General features: G+C 44.8%; 1 protein-coding gene across 1 annotated transcript; it reads right to left on the bottom strand.

The window, feature by feature from the left end:
- On the bottom strand, nucleotides 1–11728 carry nsa2 (NSA2 ribosome biogenesis homolog (S. cerevisiae)). The gene is made up of 7 exons (XM_070885947.1): nucleotides 11410–11728; nucleotides 10498–10685; nucleotides 7079–7229; nucleotides 4704–4883; nucleotides 2371–2482; nucleotides 1535–1615; nucleotides 1–335 (listed from the first exon to the last, which is right to left on the bottom strand). The coding sequence occupies exons 1-7, from the start codon at nucleotides 11410–11412 to the stop codon at nucleotides 268–270; spliced, it is 783 nt and encodes a 260-aa protein (XP_070742048.1). The 5' UTR covers nucleotides 11413–11728; the 3' UTR covers nucleotides 1–267.
- Nucleotides 11729–17882: the final 6154 nt, after the last annotated feature.

The following is a 17882-nucleotide window of genomic DNA, read 5'->3' as shown; positions in this document are numbered from 1 at the left end:
TTTAGAACCAACTTTGTGTTTATTCTCTTGGCTTTCATTATTGAAACTGATTTATACAGAAATAAAAATGAAAACACAGAAGTTATACAAAGTGCTGTTATTTTTTCTGGATTTTGCATCAAATCAAATATGGTCCAATTTTTTCTGTCTGGTCTTCATAAACAGTATAATTCTGTCCTTCCAGTTAGTTTGCTTCAGTTACAAAATAAAGTTTGACATTATGCTCAAGTCCGCAATATCCATGCCACAGTTCTGTGCTCTGGTGATTTAAACTAGCAGAACTGCGTTAATGCACCCATCATTTTCAGGGTTATTTGTTACTTGTGCATATTTACCTGAAGGGAAAGGAGAAAACATCTGTTAGGCCAACTCAAGCACACAATGCTTTTAAATACATAGTGCATTACAGATTTCAAAACACATAATTACACAAGTTTGTTTTTGCATTTGAGATTCACATGATTTGCAGGACTTCAGGGGGGATTGGCCTTTTGCTGAAGTTACTATAGATCCCTACTTCCATAGCCATTAAATTTGGAACTATATTAAAATTCAATGCAGTAACACCAATGCCTCCATTATACTGCAGCGGTGAGTACAGTGCCAGCACGTGGACAATGCTGTATACTGACTGCCCACATTGCTAGAGGGAGGTTGATGTACTAGTCACAATTATAGAGCATCTGGCATGAAGAAAAAAAGCTTGTGTAAGATCACATGGAAGCAGTCTAATCTAGGATGATATTACAAGTACCATACTACTTATGGGACCAATGCACAACTGATTTGCAACAAGCCAATCCCAAGATGCAATATATCAGGAGTACAAGTTCTGACTGGTGGTACCAGTAATGTGTGCCTCTTGAGAGATAAAAGAAACCAGCCCCACATTCTGAAATTTACAAAAAGGAAAACTGGTTAACAACACAATTGTACCCCCCTGAGAAACCTACACAGCATTGGAAATAAAGCCATGCTATATATTATTTGGATTCTTCCCCATCATATTTAGTAGGTTCAGGGTTGAGAATGACAGTCATGGAAGTTATAAAAATGCAAAGCAACAAAGAAACCGTAGGTGAGGGGCTATGCATAAATAGTTTTACAAAAGTACTCTTCCTTTGTTTCCTATCCCCCAATTAAACAACCTACTATATACATTTTCTACTTCATTTGAGATTAGTTGGCAACTAATTGGTAAGGGAAGGGTGTAGACAAAGATAAGGAAGAAAAACACTACTACACTGTGTAGCATGAACAGTTTTTATTAGTAAAGAATCAATGAGCAGATATAAGTCCAAGGGATTAGTAATATCTTAGATAATCTCTAAAACATTAGTTGCTTCACAATATTGAAGTTTAACGGGGTGAAACCTCTGCATAGAAAGACCACCTGCAAAGATTCAACCTCCACTGATAGAAATAACTTATTAATGCAGGGAGTGCTGGAATTTAAGTGGCCCCAAAAGGATTTGCATGCACTACAATATTAAGGTTACAAGTACAAAGTGGAAAATATTTGCTTGTTACTCACCCCAGACAACTTTGCCTCCTTGTGTGACTAAGCCAAGCTCACTAACGTTCACTTCGATGACAGTACCTTTAGTAATAACACCTACAGAGAAACATAAGTGTTGACAATCTCGAAACATCCGAACTATCCACCTCTGCTACTAACAAACTGAAAATTAATACTGAACATGTGTGACTGCTTTGAGAAATGATTTGGAACTCAAACCATAGACATAACAGCTCGTATTGTTTTCAGATTCTGAACTTGAGGACTCAACTAACCCTCCAAGAACCAAGATGCCAGTTCCCTGTTCTTGATCATTATGTAGGCCTTAACTGAATATCCAATTAAAATAACTATCTTCTGAATATGGACGACATGTAATTATCTTTTGAAAATTATTTCAATTGGTGCTGCTTTTGTAGTAGAACTGAATTTATAAAGTAAGAACAGATGTGAAATTTCCAAATAGGTCACTGCAGCCAATTTAATTCAACATCCTAATAAGTGAATATTTTGAAACAGTAAATTATTAAAACATGTAATAATACAATTTAAATGTTGGAATAGCTATTCCAGTCCTTTTTGGTTGGAAACATATAAACCTTAAAACAAATTTAACAAGAGGCTACTTGAGGAACCACCTGCAGAGGACATGGGGACCTCCCCGATTTTAAACCCTAAACATTACTGCTCATGTACCTGTTATTGCAAAGAAGTTACCACAGAATGGTGGGAAACAAGTTTAGAAGATAAGGTACTTCACCAAAGAAAGAAATCTGCTGGGGTAATTCTTGTGGCAGTTAGTTATGAAACAAGTTTATAAATTTTTTATTAAAAGTTGACTGTTTGCTTACCTAATGTTGTATATAAAGGTGATGATGGGTTCTTCTTAACACCAAGTATAGGTAAGCAGAAGGTGGCCTTGAGCTCTGGATGGGTTACATGTGCCTTCTTAAAACGTAAACCCTATACAACAAAATTATTACCATTAAGACTACCTTCCCTTGTACAGAAGGGATCACAAACAAGGAATTGCATTCTAAATTTTTATTTTAACTGGATAAACCGTTTTCAACTGGTGGAAAAAAGCCCCATCAAAAATTGGACAATTATTTATTATTGCATATTTACAGTAAGTGCAGAGGCAATGGTCATTTGGCCTATCTCACTCATCCTTCATAGAAACACATGATCACCAAAGCATCCAATTGCCTTTTCAATATGTTTTGCCTCCATTACCCTAATTGGAAGATTGCTCCAGATGCAAAGAAGTGCTTCCTGGTATGTGTCCTGTACTTGCCTTTTACCAGATTGTAAAACAATGTCCCCTGTTCCTGCATGTGTGTTTTAACTTGAAATATTACGCAGGATTAATTTTTAAATTGTACTTTGTATCTTGTATCAAGATGCCTTCTCTGCACCTTGAGTCCAAGTATTCTTCAACCTTTCCTCCTATTCGGTTCACTGACACTAGCCTCCCTTCCCAACACACTTTACAGGGTTTGTATGGCTCTACTGTACCTCATGACTAGTACTAAATGCAGTATTCAAGGTGCAGCCTAACTGGAACCCAATACAACTTTATCACAACCTCAGACATCAATTTTGCAATCTAGTCTAGCTCAGCAATCTGTTTACTTAGTCAATTGCTGCCCTGCAATATTGGACATGGTCCCTGTATGATCTATTTAACTACCACATCTTTTTCAAGCTCCCACCCCCAGCTTGTTCAGAACCATTCATTGTGTCCCATTTTCTTCCAGTATTCAGACCATCTGAATTAAATATCATGGGGCAAAATTTCTGGTACTTATGACGGCATACTCGTGCGTCATACCACTGTTGAAATTGAGTTCAAGTTTTCCGCATGCGCAATCCCGAACTTGCGATCTGTGACTGTCAAATCCTCATTGCTGGCGAGAAGTTGGGCTAATTGCCTACCAACTGCCCAATGACACCGGAAAATTTTATGGCTGGTGCAAACAGGTGCAAACAGGCACGAACCTGTTTGCCCACCATAAGGGGAGGTGTGGGGCGAGATGAAAAATATATAAATAATTTAAAACACACATAAAAGCGACATGTATCTTCCCACCAGGCAGCTGTAATGGCTCGCTTTCAGTTTTCCGGTAAATAAATGTACTTACTCCAAAGTATTCCCTGTGCTTTTTAAAGCCAAGTACTACACTTGTCAAAAATATTCACACCGTCTAATTTAAAATTTGATTGGAGATTTCTGTTTCCTGATTGGCTAGTGAAAGGAGCACCACACCATGTGATCCCAGGTATGCTTATGCACAACAGTGCACCCCTGAGATCTGTGGACCACTACGTTGCGCACAACTCTGCAGCATTTCAGAGCATTTGAGGCCTCGCACCAGGTAAGTACAGATTTCGTTCGGAGGTTGACTACGTATTCCATAGCTATACCGCCGACTGCAAATTCAGGGCCTATATATATATATTTTTTGATAAAAAGGCCCTTCTGTAATTCCTCAGACTGCCATCTCACCTAGTTTAGTCCCATCTACACATTTGACCAACTTATGTAGGCCAGAAACAGTAGATGCCCTGACTCGATATCACAGGCTGTCCATTTAGTCCAATCCTGCAGGCCATCATTGCTCTAATTAGTAGCTGCTGATCCCTCTCTTCCAGCCACTTCCTTCTCAGTGTCCAAATTTTACCTAGGATTACCACAGCCCTAAGCTTGTTCAGCTGACCTTCATGCCGCACTAATAGACCAAGTAGTCTATAATACACTGGGTTTGTCTTAAATCACCTTTATTGAAAATATGCATCGCACTGGATTGTTTCCAGTTCACGAACTCAGACTCTAGGAGAACATCGACACTCCCAGTTTATATTAGGTTGGTTAAATTTATTGGGTATAAACTTTTTATTCCAATACCTTCCTTAACTTTTCATGGAGTACTCTGCCCTTTCTTTTGATCTGGTGGTTTAGAGCAGACTTTTAGAATTACTTTTCTCCTTTTGCAATGGGTCTACTTCTTTAATCTCCTAGGAGTTTGACAGAGTTACTCATCTCTTTTCCTATGATTCTATCTAGTCTGTCCTTCTTCAGCACCCTGAACCCTCATTAATTCGTATTGTTCATTCTTATTAAAACACTTTAACTGAATTGACTTTTACAAATCCGTCTTCTCCAGCCAGGTTTGTAACTCACCATAGGTCTGATGAATCTTTCATATTTAGGTGGTTTCCGAGTGAACCCATCTCCGACAAAGCAGACTTTAGTAACCATTCTCTTCCAAGCTTTCTTCCTCCGTTTACCTGTGCGGAGAACTTTCAGAACTTCAGTTTCTCCTTGGGCACGGACTTTTGGCAAAGGTACTTCCCATTTACCCTGCCAAGGAATAATTGACATAGGATTACAAATTGAAATTCTGCTTCATCTACGCAAGAAAGAATTATATATCAGTATCCCTCAAAAGGCACCATATTCCCTGAAATCCTCCTCTTGTCAAGGGATCTGATTACGAAAGTATTGTAAAGAATACCGTAATGCCCTTGATTTCTAGCCGCATAATGTGCATAGTGGCAGCATTTAAATGAAGTAGTACAAAAAAAATAGTACCACTGGCAAGGCATGCATTATATAAAAGGGGTGGGAGTGGGAGAAAAAGAGAAGAGAACTTGCATTTACACATTTACATAGCACCTTTCACAATCTCAGGACATCCTAAAGTGCTACACAGCAAATGAAGTACTTTTTGAAGTGATGTACTATAGGGAAATGCGGTAGCCAACTTGTGCACGGCAAGTTCCCTCAAACAGAAATGAGATAAACAACCAGATAATCTGTTTTAGTGCTGATGATTGAGGGATAAATGTTGGCCAGGACACTGGGCCTCCCCAAATAGAGCCATGGGATATTTTACATCAATCTGAGAGGGCAAAGAGAACCTTGTCCAAAAGACAGCACCTCTGACACTGCAACATTAACTCTGTACTGCACTGAAGTGTCAGCTTAGATCACGTGCTCAAATCCTGGAGAGGGACTTCAACCCACAATCTTGAAGTGACAGTGCTTCTACTGAGCCAAGACTGAAACCTCAAAACAAACAGTTCCCTCATAAATGTGGAATAGCAGGAGGAAATAAAATCAAACAGGAATGGTTACTCAATGGTGCTTTGTCCGAGAGATAGGTTATGTGCTACATCTAGAATTGCCCGAAAACAGTATGAAAGAACATTTAGGAATTACTGTGCTCTCTAGATTCAATGGAACAAGTATTGAAATTGTGCATTCTTATTCTGTACTGAAATGGAGGGGGGTGGGGGGGGGAAAGAGAGAGAGAGAGAGAGAGCAAAGGGAAAAACAGCTCCTTAATCAAATCATCCTCTCCCCAAAAGATGTATGACTTATACTTATAAGCAGGAATAATTTTATTACAGGGCTATTAAAATGAACTTCAATTTACATGCAAGCAAAGTAACACAAATATTTTGGGAATTATGCTGTGATAAGCAAGGATAATTCAGCCCGATGTATAGAGTCAGAAGTGTGTTAATCCAATCATTAAAGAACTATCAAAAACTATGATATTATACAATCCTGCTGCACATTGTCTTAACCCCCTCAGGATAACAAAAGGAGCACATTTTACTTTTCTTTAACCATAAAGCATACCCCCAAAAATAAAGTTAACACAAGAAAACAAAACTTTTACTTTAAATTATCTCTAACACTGAGCAATAGAATAGTGAAACCTGTACAATCTGACACCCCCACAAAAACAGACACTTATTGGCAGTCCTAAATAATTCACATTATAATAGATACAAGCTGCCCCATGAAAACACGGACATTCGCAGATTATGAGCCTTCAATGCACCATTTAATCAGTTTACAACTTAGAATACCGGATGCACGAAGTGGCAGCAGATGAAAACCGGCTTTTGTGTAATGGAGATCTATTTACCCAGCATACATAGTGACAGAGAAACCACTATGCCTGGGATTGAATGCTTCCAGAAGGAATGGCCTCCTTCTGTACCATAAATTCCCATAATTCTATTCCACAGAATGATTTATCTGTCTCTATGGATGCTCCATAAAAAGATCTCCTTTATACAAAAGCCTGGAACTGCCTGTCGGGGGAAAAAGGAGTCAGGAATCGGAGGCCCTGAGAAAGCAGGATGGTGGCCGGAACTCGCGCGTGGGGGAAGATAGGAAGACTGCCGCTTGGATATTAAATGTGATTCATCTGTGCCAGTGTTATCTTTGTATTACATATACACAAACTACCATTTATTTGATGATGCTTTCAGTACATACTTTTGTCTTAAAATGTTATTTCCAAAAACACTGATTAATCTATTTCTGGCATTTTAGACCATATCCACAATACACCTGAAAAAGTATTTTAAACAGAACTACAAAAGTTTTACTCGCAAAGAGAAAGCTATCCAGACAATGTGCCCAGTGAGACCCAAATGTTGCGATTGAAAATTATCCTGAATGTTTGAATATAACCAGCACCAATTTTGCTCAGAATCAAGGTTCAGTGTCAAGGATACACAACATCCTTCACTTACAGCTTTCTCTTTTCTCTTCTGTTTGATCATGTTGGACAGGACTTTGGCACGGGATTGGCCCTCTCGGTCAAGCAGATAGGCTGGTATGGCTCCTTCTGGCGTCTTCTCATCATTCTTCTGTTTCGTATTTCTCTGTTCGTGCATTTTGATACTGCAGAGGTAAAATAAGAGTATGTTTAAAGTGAAATAACATGCTACATTTAAAAGAAACACTTTCGCTGCCTTTGGAAGGTGGTTCTCCTTTTTGATCCTTCCTGCAAGACACTACCGTGGGGCGTTCCCCAGCCAAAGACCAGTATATTATTCACTGAAGAAAGATGCATTTATACAACATTCAGGTTCAAGGAGAATCCCTCCTTATCTATGGGAAACAAAAACAGCTGAGCATCACAACAATAACATTGCATGCACTACATAATAATGCTTTCCCACTAAATATATCAAACAGACAATCAAGCTAAAAAGAATTACAAAACTAGACAGGGCAATTGTGGAGGGGGGCGGCTGAGGGAGAAACCAATCATGTCAAGCATTCCTCAAGTAGTTGGCAAACCACAAGGTTAGGTTTAGCCATCCATCACCAGATCCAGCAGAACCCACCAAACCAGGATAATCCTGGAGAGCCAAAATAACCACCTGCTTCTTTTCTATATTACCAACAGTCACCTTAAACTGGTCTTCTCTGCCTCTACTACCCTCACCCTCTAACAACTGCAAGGAGCTCATGGACTTCTATCACTAAGATTGAGACCATCAATTCAGCTGTCTCTGTTGCTTATCACTTACCGTTTCTTCCAAACCAAACCCCTCCCCAGGCTCCCCCTACCCTGAACCTGCATCTAGCCTGCTGCCCATCCAACCTCCCTACCAGCCCCCCATGCTAGTTGACACTGTGTACTGTTCTCTCTCCTCAGGTACTGTCCCACTCAAAACTATCATCACCTACCCACTCTTTTAAAAAAAAAAAAACACCATGACTCCTCTGTCCTTGTAAACCTCTGATCCATTTCCAAGCTCCCTTCTCCAAAGTATTTGAACAGGTTGTCGCCTCCCATATCCATGCCCACCTTCCCTGCAGCTCCGTCCGAATCTCTCCAATCAGATTTCCGCCCATGTCACAGCATTAAAAATGGCCGTAACCAAAGTCACAACTGCGTTGATGGTGCATTATCCCTCCTAATTCTCTTTGCAGTCTTTGACATAGTCAACCACACCATCCTCCTCCAATGCCTCCCCTCTGTTGTGCAGTTCAGGAGGACTGCCCTCACTTGGATCTACTTTTACCTATCTTATTGTAGCCAGAGCACCTACAGGCTCTTACCACCCTCACACCATTTCCTCCCGAGAGCCCCAAGGACTTGCCCCCCCCCCCCCCCCCCACTCCTTTTCCTCATCTACATGCTGCATTTGTCAACTTAATTCACAGATATGGGATCAGCTTCCAGATTTATGCTGCCAAGACCCAACACTACCTCGCCACACCTCTCTCAACGCCCCCACTGTCTGTGTTGTGAGACGGATTGTCCGATATTTAGTCTAAAATGAGCCACAATTTCCTTCAGTTAAACACTGGCAAGGCCAAAGCGGTCATCTTCAGTTCCCACCACAAACCTCGTACACTTTCTACCAGCCACCTTTCCCTCTCCCCAGTCACTGCTTTAGGTTGACTAGACCACTTGCAACCTTGGTATACTATTCAACCTCGAGTTGAGTTTCCAACCTCTCCATCACAAAGACCACCTACTTCCATCTCCTTAACATTGCCCACCTCGACCCTGCCCAACTGCAGCTGAAACCTTCATCCACGCCTGTCATCTCCAGACTCGACTATTCCAATGTTCCACTGGCCTGTCTCCCATCATCCAAAACTCTGTTGCTTGTATCCTCGCCTAACACAAGGTTCCACTCACCCATTATCCCAGTCCTTGCTGGCTACTTTGGCTCCCAACCCACAATTCTCCCAATTTAAAATTCTCATCCTTGTATTTAAATCCCTTCATGGCTTTGTCTCTACTCATTTCTGTAACTTCCTCCAGCCCTACAACAACCCTCGCATAAACTTTCCGTTCCTCTGACGTCTTCTGCAATCTCTCCTCTCTGCGCCCCACCACTGGTGGTCGTGCCTTCGACCACCTTGGCTCTGTATTCTGGAATTTTCTCCTCAAGCCCCTCTGTATCCCCGCCTACCTCTCCTCCTGCAAGACCCTCCTTCACCAAGCTTTTGATCAACACTGCTAATATCTCCTTTGGCTCAGCATTTTTTCTTTACACCTCTGAAGTGCCATGGCCGTTTTACAATGCTAAAGGTGCTAGTTCATTGTAAATTATAGTTGAAGCTTAGTTGTGTTAATCACCAGGCAAATATATTCACTCCATGAGCTATGTTGTCAATTACTGTATGGAAAAATTATACACTTAGCTTTTTAGAGTGGGTATACTATATAGCATGATGCCTGAACTGTATTAACTAAGGAAAAAAGGCAATACAGAATGTGGTCATGCATCTATAACTTTAGGTGCCATTGCTACCCCTTAAAAGTACAATAGTAGTAGTAATGACAGTCATACATATTATATTTAAAAAAAACACTTGCATATTATGCTGATGAAATGTGTCATGGAACGTCGCACAATTAATTACTTTCAGATTGCAGTAACTTGTTATGATTGCAAATGCAGGAACCATTCAGCACCAGTATAAACAGTTTGGAGATTAATAACCAGTTAATCATCAGATTATTAGTTGAGGGAGGAATGCTAGTCAGAACGCTAGGAGAATTCACTCAAATAGCAAAAATTATCTTTTTAACATTCATCTAAACAGGCAAACAGGAGCTGAGTTTGGAGTTTTGTTCCAAACAATTTATATGCTATTTTTTGTTAACTACATATTATGGTCCAACTGAATTTCTTATTAACAATGAGACTTTCTGTTCACATATTTTCAACCATTTAAACCCAAGATAGAAAGCCAGTGCTGTGCACATTTTGTTCACAAAAGCTTAATTACCAAAACTAATAATTTGATTTTACTCTACTGTTTTAATGCACATGATTCACAAGGATAGGATACATTAGCACAGTAGTGTAAAACCATCAACACAAGTGAATGTTGGCAAGGCTGCAAAGCTTGCAATCATCCTCCTCCTAAAGATAACAAACATTTGTTTAAAATGACCTTATTTATGGAAAATATTGATTAGAACTGAACTTTCATTGCTCCTATTTTTCCAAATAGGACAGATCTTCTGTGAGTAACCTAGACTCAATTATGGAATTACTGTGGATATTTATATGTGGATGATAAATGTAATAAAACCTTACAGCAGTTATTGAAATGTATTACCTCCTAGACTGGAGAAAGGAAGTATTCCAAGTATTAAATCAAAAAATGAGGTTGTTTTAAGAGTGATACTTACGTCTTCTTCATCTGTATTTTTTCTGAATGACGCTGTTTGTGGTATAATTTGGCTTTTAGACCGATCATTTTCCTGGCTTTATGCGATCTCTCATGCGCTTCACGACTCTCCTTCTTCCTTTTCTTCTCATGGTAGTCCAGGCGATAGCCACATCGCTTACGATGTAATTCGATATATTCATTTTGTGGCTGTAGTAAACCGAAATAAAAAAACATGCATGATACACACTCGGAACTTCACACACAAAGCCAAAAGGACAATGGAATTTGGCAGATAACAGCTTCAAATTCGGAATTTACAGGCAAAGCAACACCATAAACTCATGAATGAATACAAGTATAATACAAATTAACTGAATGGAATACTTCTTGGTCAGCAAGGTTGAACGCCAAGAGATTAGACTCAACAAATAATATGCCTGCAAGACCCCGTGAAAATTCTAGCAAAGGTTCTATTTTACACCCAAATGGTTTCCACTAAAGACTCAAATCCAGTGAATCTTTAAAGTTCCATAGTTCAATGATATTAAAAACAGACAAGGAAAGTTTAAGCAGCAAAAAGAAAGGTGGATTGGAGTATCTACGAGCAGTCTAAAATATACATCTGGAGCGGGTTTGGAGAGAGAACCTACGAGTAAGAGTCACGGTTTACAATTTTACAAACTACAATCAAAACTGGTGAACAGAGTTGTTTTAAAGTGAATCCAACTGATGTAGATCCGCCGCCCCGGGGTTTGTAAAACGCCTCTGAATCCCGGGAGGTGCCACAGTCCGGGTCTCCGGGCCTGTCGGCGGGGCCGGGAACGTGTGTTCGTGACCCCAACAGCGCCGCACGCCCGGGCCCTCCCTCGCTCGCTCGCTCGCTCGCTCCCTCCCTTACTTACTTACCTACCTACCTCCCTTACTTACTCACCATGTTGTCGCTGTCGGTCTCACTGCGAACACTGGCGGGGCGGGCGGCGGGACGCGGTGCTGATGCGCAGTTAGCCTGCCGGTGATGCGATAATCCAGCTTCAATCCGCCGCCATATTGGAGAGGAAACCAAAGACCGGTGTGCGGGACAAGAGGCGACTGAGAAAAACAACGAGTCGAAGCGGAGGCAAGAGGTCACAGGATAACCAGAAGGGGAGAAACGTCAAAAAAAGACGTTCACTACTACGAAAAGATTATCCAGTGAAGCGCCATTTATTCATTTCAATACAATCTTCTCTGTGCTAAAACCGTTTGCTCCGAATTGTGTTTGTGTTTTGAACGGGAGGCGCGCTGCCTTCTGGGATCGCAGGCTGGGAGGAGAGACGCCGCGAAGTGACAGAACCTCCGAGCGGGCCTCGGGAGGTGAGGTGAGGTGGAAGTAAAGTGAAGTGAGGGGGAAGGGAGCTTCGGGCTCGGCACAGCCGTGTCCTGGAACGCGCCTTCGAATTGGTCCATTTTAATGTAAGGTACTGCAGACATTTATTGTGCCCTTTTTGTTCAATGCAATGCCAACTTGAGTGTTGCTCATCACCCCTGAGCATTTTGATCATGACATTTCGGGTCTGCTAACATGTAATTTCACTAGGTTTTATTTTTCTGAAGCGGCACTTAACCGGGTCGGAGCTGGAATATGTTTTGGTAAAACTCTTAAGGTCAAAGCATTGAGAACAATTAGGCTTTTTTTCCTGTTAGAAAGTGGCTCGAGTTGGGTTTATTATAAGTATATAAGAAATAGGAGCAGGAGTAGGCCATTCGACCCTGCTCTGTCATTCAACAAGATTATGGCTGATCTTCTACCTCAACTCCACCTTCCCGCACTATCCCCAGGTCACTTGGTTCCCTTCGTATCCAAAAAACAATCGCTCTCAGCCTTGAATATACTCAACGACTGAGCATCCACAGCCCTCTGGAGTGGAGAATTCCAAAGATTCACAACCCTTTGAGTGAAAAGTTTCTCCTCATCTCAGTCCTAAATGGCCAACCCTTTAATCTAATACTGTGGCCCCTAGTTCTGGACTCTCCAGCCAAGGGAAGTAGGCTCCCAGCATCTACTGTATTTAAGCCCCTTAAAATTTAATGTTTCAATGATATCACCTCTCATTCTTCTAAATTCTAGAGAATATAGGTCCAGTCTCCTCAATCTCTAATCAAAGGTCAATCCCCATCCTAGAAAACAGTCTGGTGAACCTTTGCTGCACTCGCTCTAAGCTAAGTATATCCTTCCTTGGGTATGGAGACCAAAACAGTACACAGCACTCCAGCTGTGATCTTACTAAGGCCTTATATAATTGCAGTAAGACGTCTTTTCTCTTATACTTTAATCCTTTTGTACCAAAGGTTAGTATACTATTTGCTTTCCTAATTGCTTGCTGTACCTGCATGTTAACATTCAGCGATTCGTATACAAGGACACCCAGGTCCCTCTGAATACCAGCATTTCCCAAAGGCTCACCATTTAAAAAATATTCTGCTTTTCTATTTCTCCTGCCAAAGTGGATAACTTCATATTTCTCCACATTTGTATTCCATCTGCCTTCTTGCCCACTCAATTAGCCTGTCTATATCCCTTTCCAACCTCTTTGCATCCACCTCACAACCTAGCTTTGTATCATTAGCAAACTTGGATACATTACCCTCACTTCCCTTATCTAAGTCATTGATAGAGATTTTTGAATAGCTGAAGCCCAAACGTCTGCCAACCTGAAAAATACATACGAACAATGACAGACAGGTAAAGACCATTTGGTCCATCGAGCCTGTCCCACACAATTACAATACCTTGTGTATCACAACTTATACACCCCACCCCACCCAAAACCATGTGATCTCCTGGAAGAGGCAAAAAAAACAGATAAGCAACCCAGGCCAATTTGGGGAAAAAAATCTGGGAAGTTGCTCTCTGACCCATCTAGGCGATCGAGACTAGTCCAGAGATCATTCTGGCTATTAAATTCTCTTCAGTACCTACCTTCTGTAAGAGTTAATCTTTGCTGCCAGAAACAAATCCAGCTTTTGATTCAAGAAATTCAGTGAGTCTGCATCCACCACATAAGAGGGCAACTTGTTCCAGAGGTCTACTATTCTCTGTGAAAAAAATCTTGACATCTAACCTAGATCTAGCCTTATACAATTAAAATTTGTGCCCCCTGGTCCTGTCTAACCTATTTCATTGAAATAAATGGTCGGTTGGAACACTGTCTATTCCCTTCATTATCTTATAAACCTCAATCATATCCCCCTATAGTCTACGCTGCTCTAAGGTAAAGAGTTCCAACTGTTTTAACCTATCTTGATAACTAAGATGCTTTAGACTTGGAATTAGTCCAGTGGCTCTTTTCTGCACCCTTTCCAGAGCCTCAACATCACCCATCATGTGAGGAGACCAAAACTGGACACAGTATTCCAAGTGCGGCCTGACTAAGGTTTTGTACAAGGACAAAACAGTACGCCTCGTCTTATACTCAATTGTCCTACGGATACACCCCAACACCCTACTTGCTTTAGCTATCACTGCACAGCATTACTCTTGTACCTTTAAGGTTGTATGCACTAGAATGCCCGAATCTCTTTCTATTTCCACCATCTTTAATGTCTTTCCGTGGAGGGTTTATGAATGTTGAGCATTTATCCTGCCCACATGCATAACACTGCACTTATCTAAGTTATACATCATTTTCCAGTCATGAGCCCAGTCTCCCAACAGATTAAGATCTGCCTGAATCAGACGAGCCTCTTCTACAGTTCTAGCACTCGCACAGATCTTGGCATCATCTGCAAATTGTGCCACCAACCCCTGAATCCTGAACATTAATAAAAATAGTAAAAAGCAACGATCCCAACACTGATCCCTGCGGGACACCACCGGTGACCGGTCTCCAAACAGATCCAAATCCATCAATAACTACTCTTTGCCTGCGTCCTGCCAGCCAGTTCTGTATCCAGCTCAATATATTTCCACGAATACCAGAGGCTCCGATCTTATAGAGAAGCCTCTTGTGTGGTACCTTGTCAAAAGTTTTTTGAAAATCTAAGTAGACAATGTCTACTGGGCTTCCCTCATCCACCAACTTTGTAACTTCTTTATAAACTACAATTAGATTTGTGAGACATGACATTTTTTATGAAGCCATGTTGGGTGTCCTTCCCTATCCAAGTATTCACATCTTGCATCCCTTATGATTCTTTCAAGCATCTTCCCTATTACTGATGTTAAACTGATGGGCCTATAGTTACCTGGGTCTGCCTTGTCACCTTTTTTAAAAATGGGGACTACATTAGCCTCTTTCCAATCTGTAGGAACCATTCTAGAGTGCAGTGAGCTATTAAAAATACAGGCCAGGGGCTCGCAAAGCACATGTCCTGTCTCCCAGAGGACCCTCGGGTGGATATCATCCGGCCCTGCTGTTCTATCTATTTTTAAATTCTTAATTCTAAAACAATATGCTTATCTATGTTAATCTTACTAGTAGTAAAACTAGTATTATTAATTTTTAATATTTGAGCATAATCTTCAAGGGTGAATACTGTTGCAAAGTACTCATTTAATATTTCCGCCATACTCAGTCCTGTCCTTGAACTCCTTTCAGTGGCCCGAAACAGTCTTTGATAGTCCTCTGGGCCCAGGTTTTGGGCCGCGCCTAGAACGGTGCAGCCCCGACCTGGACGCCCGTTTTTCGTGCCACAAAGTGCGCCTAAAAAAACTTCCAGATTCTCCGGCTCCCTGCAGGTCGTTTGCAGTTCGGCGCGGCGCAGCACGAGCAGTGGGGGCGGAGCCAGGTCCCTGCGCTGAAAACAGTGCCGGGACCTCTGCACATGCGCGCAACAGTGCGCGCGCATGTGCAGTAGCTCCAGGCGCCCGAAACTGTGTGGGAGGGGCCCGAAGCACGCAGCCCCTAGCCCTGGCCGAATGGCCTCAATGGGGCTGCGTGAATAAGGCTCCTCCCACGGCCAGCTCCTGCTTCCTCCGGACCCGACCCGACTTGACTCCGGCTCCCACCGCCCCCGCAACGGACACGCCTCCCCCCCCGACCCGACCCGACCTCCGCTTCCCCCGCTCCCGACCGACCGTTCCCCTCCCCCCCCAGCCCCCGACCGTTCCCCTCCGCTCCGCCCCGACCCGCGCTCCCGGACCCGACGCCACCTACCTGTCAATCCAGTAAGTCTAAGCTCGATGTTTGGGGCCCGGCCGGGCCCGGCCCATTCAGTCTCCCTCTCCTTTCTTTCTCTCTCTCTCTCTCTCCCTTCTCTCCCTCCCTTCTCTCCCTCCCTCCCTTCTCTTCCCTTCTCTTCCCCCCTCCTCTCCCTCCCTTCCCCCCCTTCCCCCCTCCCTTCCCCCCCTTCCCCCCTTCCCTTCCCCTTTCCCCCCCTCCCTTCTCTTTCCCCCCCATCCCTTCTCTTTCCTCCCTCCCTTCTCTTTCCCCCCCCCCCCACCTCCCTCCCTTCTCTTCCCCCCCTCCCACTCCCTACCTTCTATTTCTCCCCCTCGCCCCCTCCCTCCCTTCTCTTTCCCCCCCTCCCCTCCCTCCCTTCTCTTTCCCCCCCTCCCCTCCCTCCCTTCTCTTTCCCCCCCTCCCCTCCCTCCCTTCTCTTTCCCCCCCTCCCCTCCCTCCCTTCTCTTTCCCCCCCTCCCCTCCCTCCCTTCTCTTTCGCCCCCTCCCCACCTCCCTCCCTTCTCTTTCCCCCCCTCCCCTCCCCTCCCTCCCTTCTCTTTCCCTCCCTCCCTTCTCTTTCCCTCCCTCCCCTCCCTCCTTTCTCTTTACCCCCTCCCCTCCCTCCCTTCTCTTTCCCCCCCTCCCCTCCCTCCCTTCTCTTTCCCCCCCTCCCCTCCCTCCCTTCTCTTTCCCCCCCTCCCCTCCCTCCCTTCTCTTTCCCCCCCTCCCCTCCCTCCCTTCTCTTTCCCCCCCTCCCCACCCTCCCTTCTCTTCCCCCCCCCTCCCCTCCCTCCCTTCTCTTTCCCCCCCTCCCCTCCCTCCCTTCTCTTTCCCCCCCTCCCTCCCTTCTCTTTCCCCCCCTCCCTCCCTCCTCTTTCCCCCCCTCCCTCCCTCCTCTTTCCCCCCCTCCCCTCCCTCCCTCCTCTTTCCCCCCCTCCCCTCCCTCCCTTCTCTTTCCCCCCCTCCCCTCCCTCCCTTCTCTTTCTCCCCCCCTCCCCTCCCTCCCTCCTCTTTCCCCCCCTCCCCTCCCTCCTCTTTCCCCCCCTCCCCTCCCTCCCTTCTCTTTCCCCCCCTCCCCTCCCTCCCTTCTCTTTCCCCCCCTCCCCTCCCTCCCTTCTCTTTCCCCCCCTCCCCTCCCTCCCTTCTCTTCCCCCCCTCCCTTCTCTTCCCCCCCTCCCTTCTCTTCCCCCCTCCCCTCCCTCCCTTCTCTTTCCCCCCCTCCCCTCCCTCCTTTCTCTTCCCCCCCTCCCCTCCCTCCTTTCTCTTTCCCCCCCTCCGTCCCTTCTCTTTCCCCCCTCCGTCCCTTCTCTTTTCCCCCCTCCGTCCCTTCTCTTTCCCCCCCTCCGTCCCTTCTCTTTCCCCCCCTCCGTCCCTTCTCTTTCCCCCCCTCCGTCCCTTCTCTTTCCCCCCTCCGTCCCTTCTCTTTCCCCCCTCCGTCCCTTCTCTTTCCCCCCCTCCGTCCCTTCTCTTTCCCCCCCTCCGTCCCTTCTCTTTCCCCCCCTCCGTCCCTTCTCTTTCCCCCCCTCCCTTCTCTTTCCCCCCCTCCCTTCTCTTTCCCCCCCTCCCTTCTCTTTCCCCCCCTCCCTTCTCTTTCCCCCCCTCCCTTCTCTTTCCCCCCCTCCCTTCTCTTTCCCCCCCTCCCTTCTCTTTCCCCCCTCCCTTCTCTTTCCCCCCTCCCTTCTCTTTCCCCCCTCCCTTCTCTTTCCCCCCTCCCTTCTCTTTCCCCCCTCCCTTCTCTTTCCCCCCCTCCCTTCTCTTTCCCCCCCTCCCTTCTCTTTCCCCCCCTCCCTTCTCTTTCCCCCCCTCCCTTCTCTTTCCCCCCCTCCCTTCTCTTTCCCCCCCTCCCTTCTCTTTCCCCCCCTCCCTTCTCTTTCCCCCCTCCCTTCTCTTTCCCCCCTCCCTTCTCTTTCCCCCCTCCCTTCTCTTTCCCCCCCTCCCTTCTCTTTCCCCCCCTCCCTTCTCTTTCCCCCCCTCCCCACCTCCCTCCCTTCTCTTCCCCCCCTTCCCACTCCCTACCTTCTATTTCTCCCCCTCGCCCCCTCCCTCCCTTCTCTTTCCCCCCCTCCCCTCCCTCCCTTCTCTTTCCCCCCCTCCCCTCCCTCCCTTCTCTTTCCCCCCCTCCCCTCCCTCCCTTCTCTTTCCCCCCCTCCCCTCCCTCCCTTCTCTTTCGCCCCCTCCCCACCTCCCTCCCTTCTCTTTCCCCCCCTCCCCTCCCCTCCCTCCCTTCTCTTTCCCTCCCTCCCTTCTCTTTCCCTCCCTCCCC

This window comes from Pristiophorus japonicus, chromosome 1 (genome assembly GCF_044704955.1).
Source record: "Pristiophorus japonicus isolate sPriJap1 chromosome 1, sPriJap1.hap1, whole genome shotgun sequence".
Taxonomy (NCBI): Eukaryota; Metazoa; Chordata; class Chondrichthyes; family Pristiophoridae; genus Pristiophorus; species Pristiophorus japonicus.
The sequence above is the reverse complement of the archived record's forward strand: the minus strand, read 5'-3'. Positions and strand labels throughout refer to the sequence as shown.

Coding starts and splice junctions, on each gene's coding strand:
- nsa2 (XM_070885947.1), bottom strand. Junction 7,230..10,497: donor AAAATACAGATGAAGAAGAC/GTAAGTATCACT, acceptor TTACCTCTGCAG/TATCAAAATGCACGAACAGA. Junction 4,884..7,078: donor AGAAGAGAAAAGAGAAAGCT/GTAAGTGAAGGA, acceptor ATTCCTTGGCAG/GGTAAATGGGAAGTACCTTT.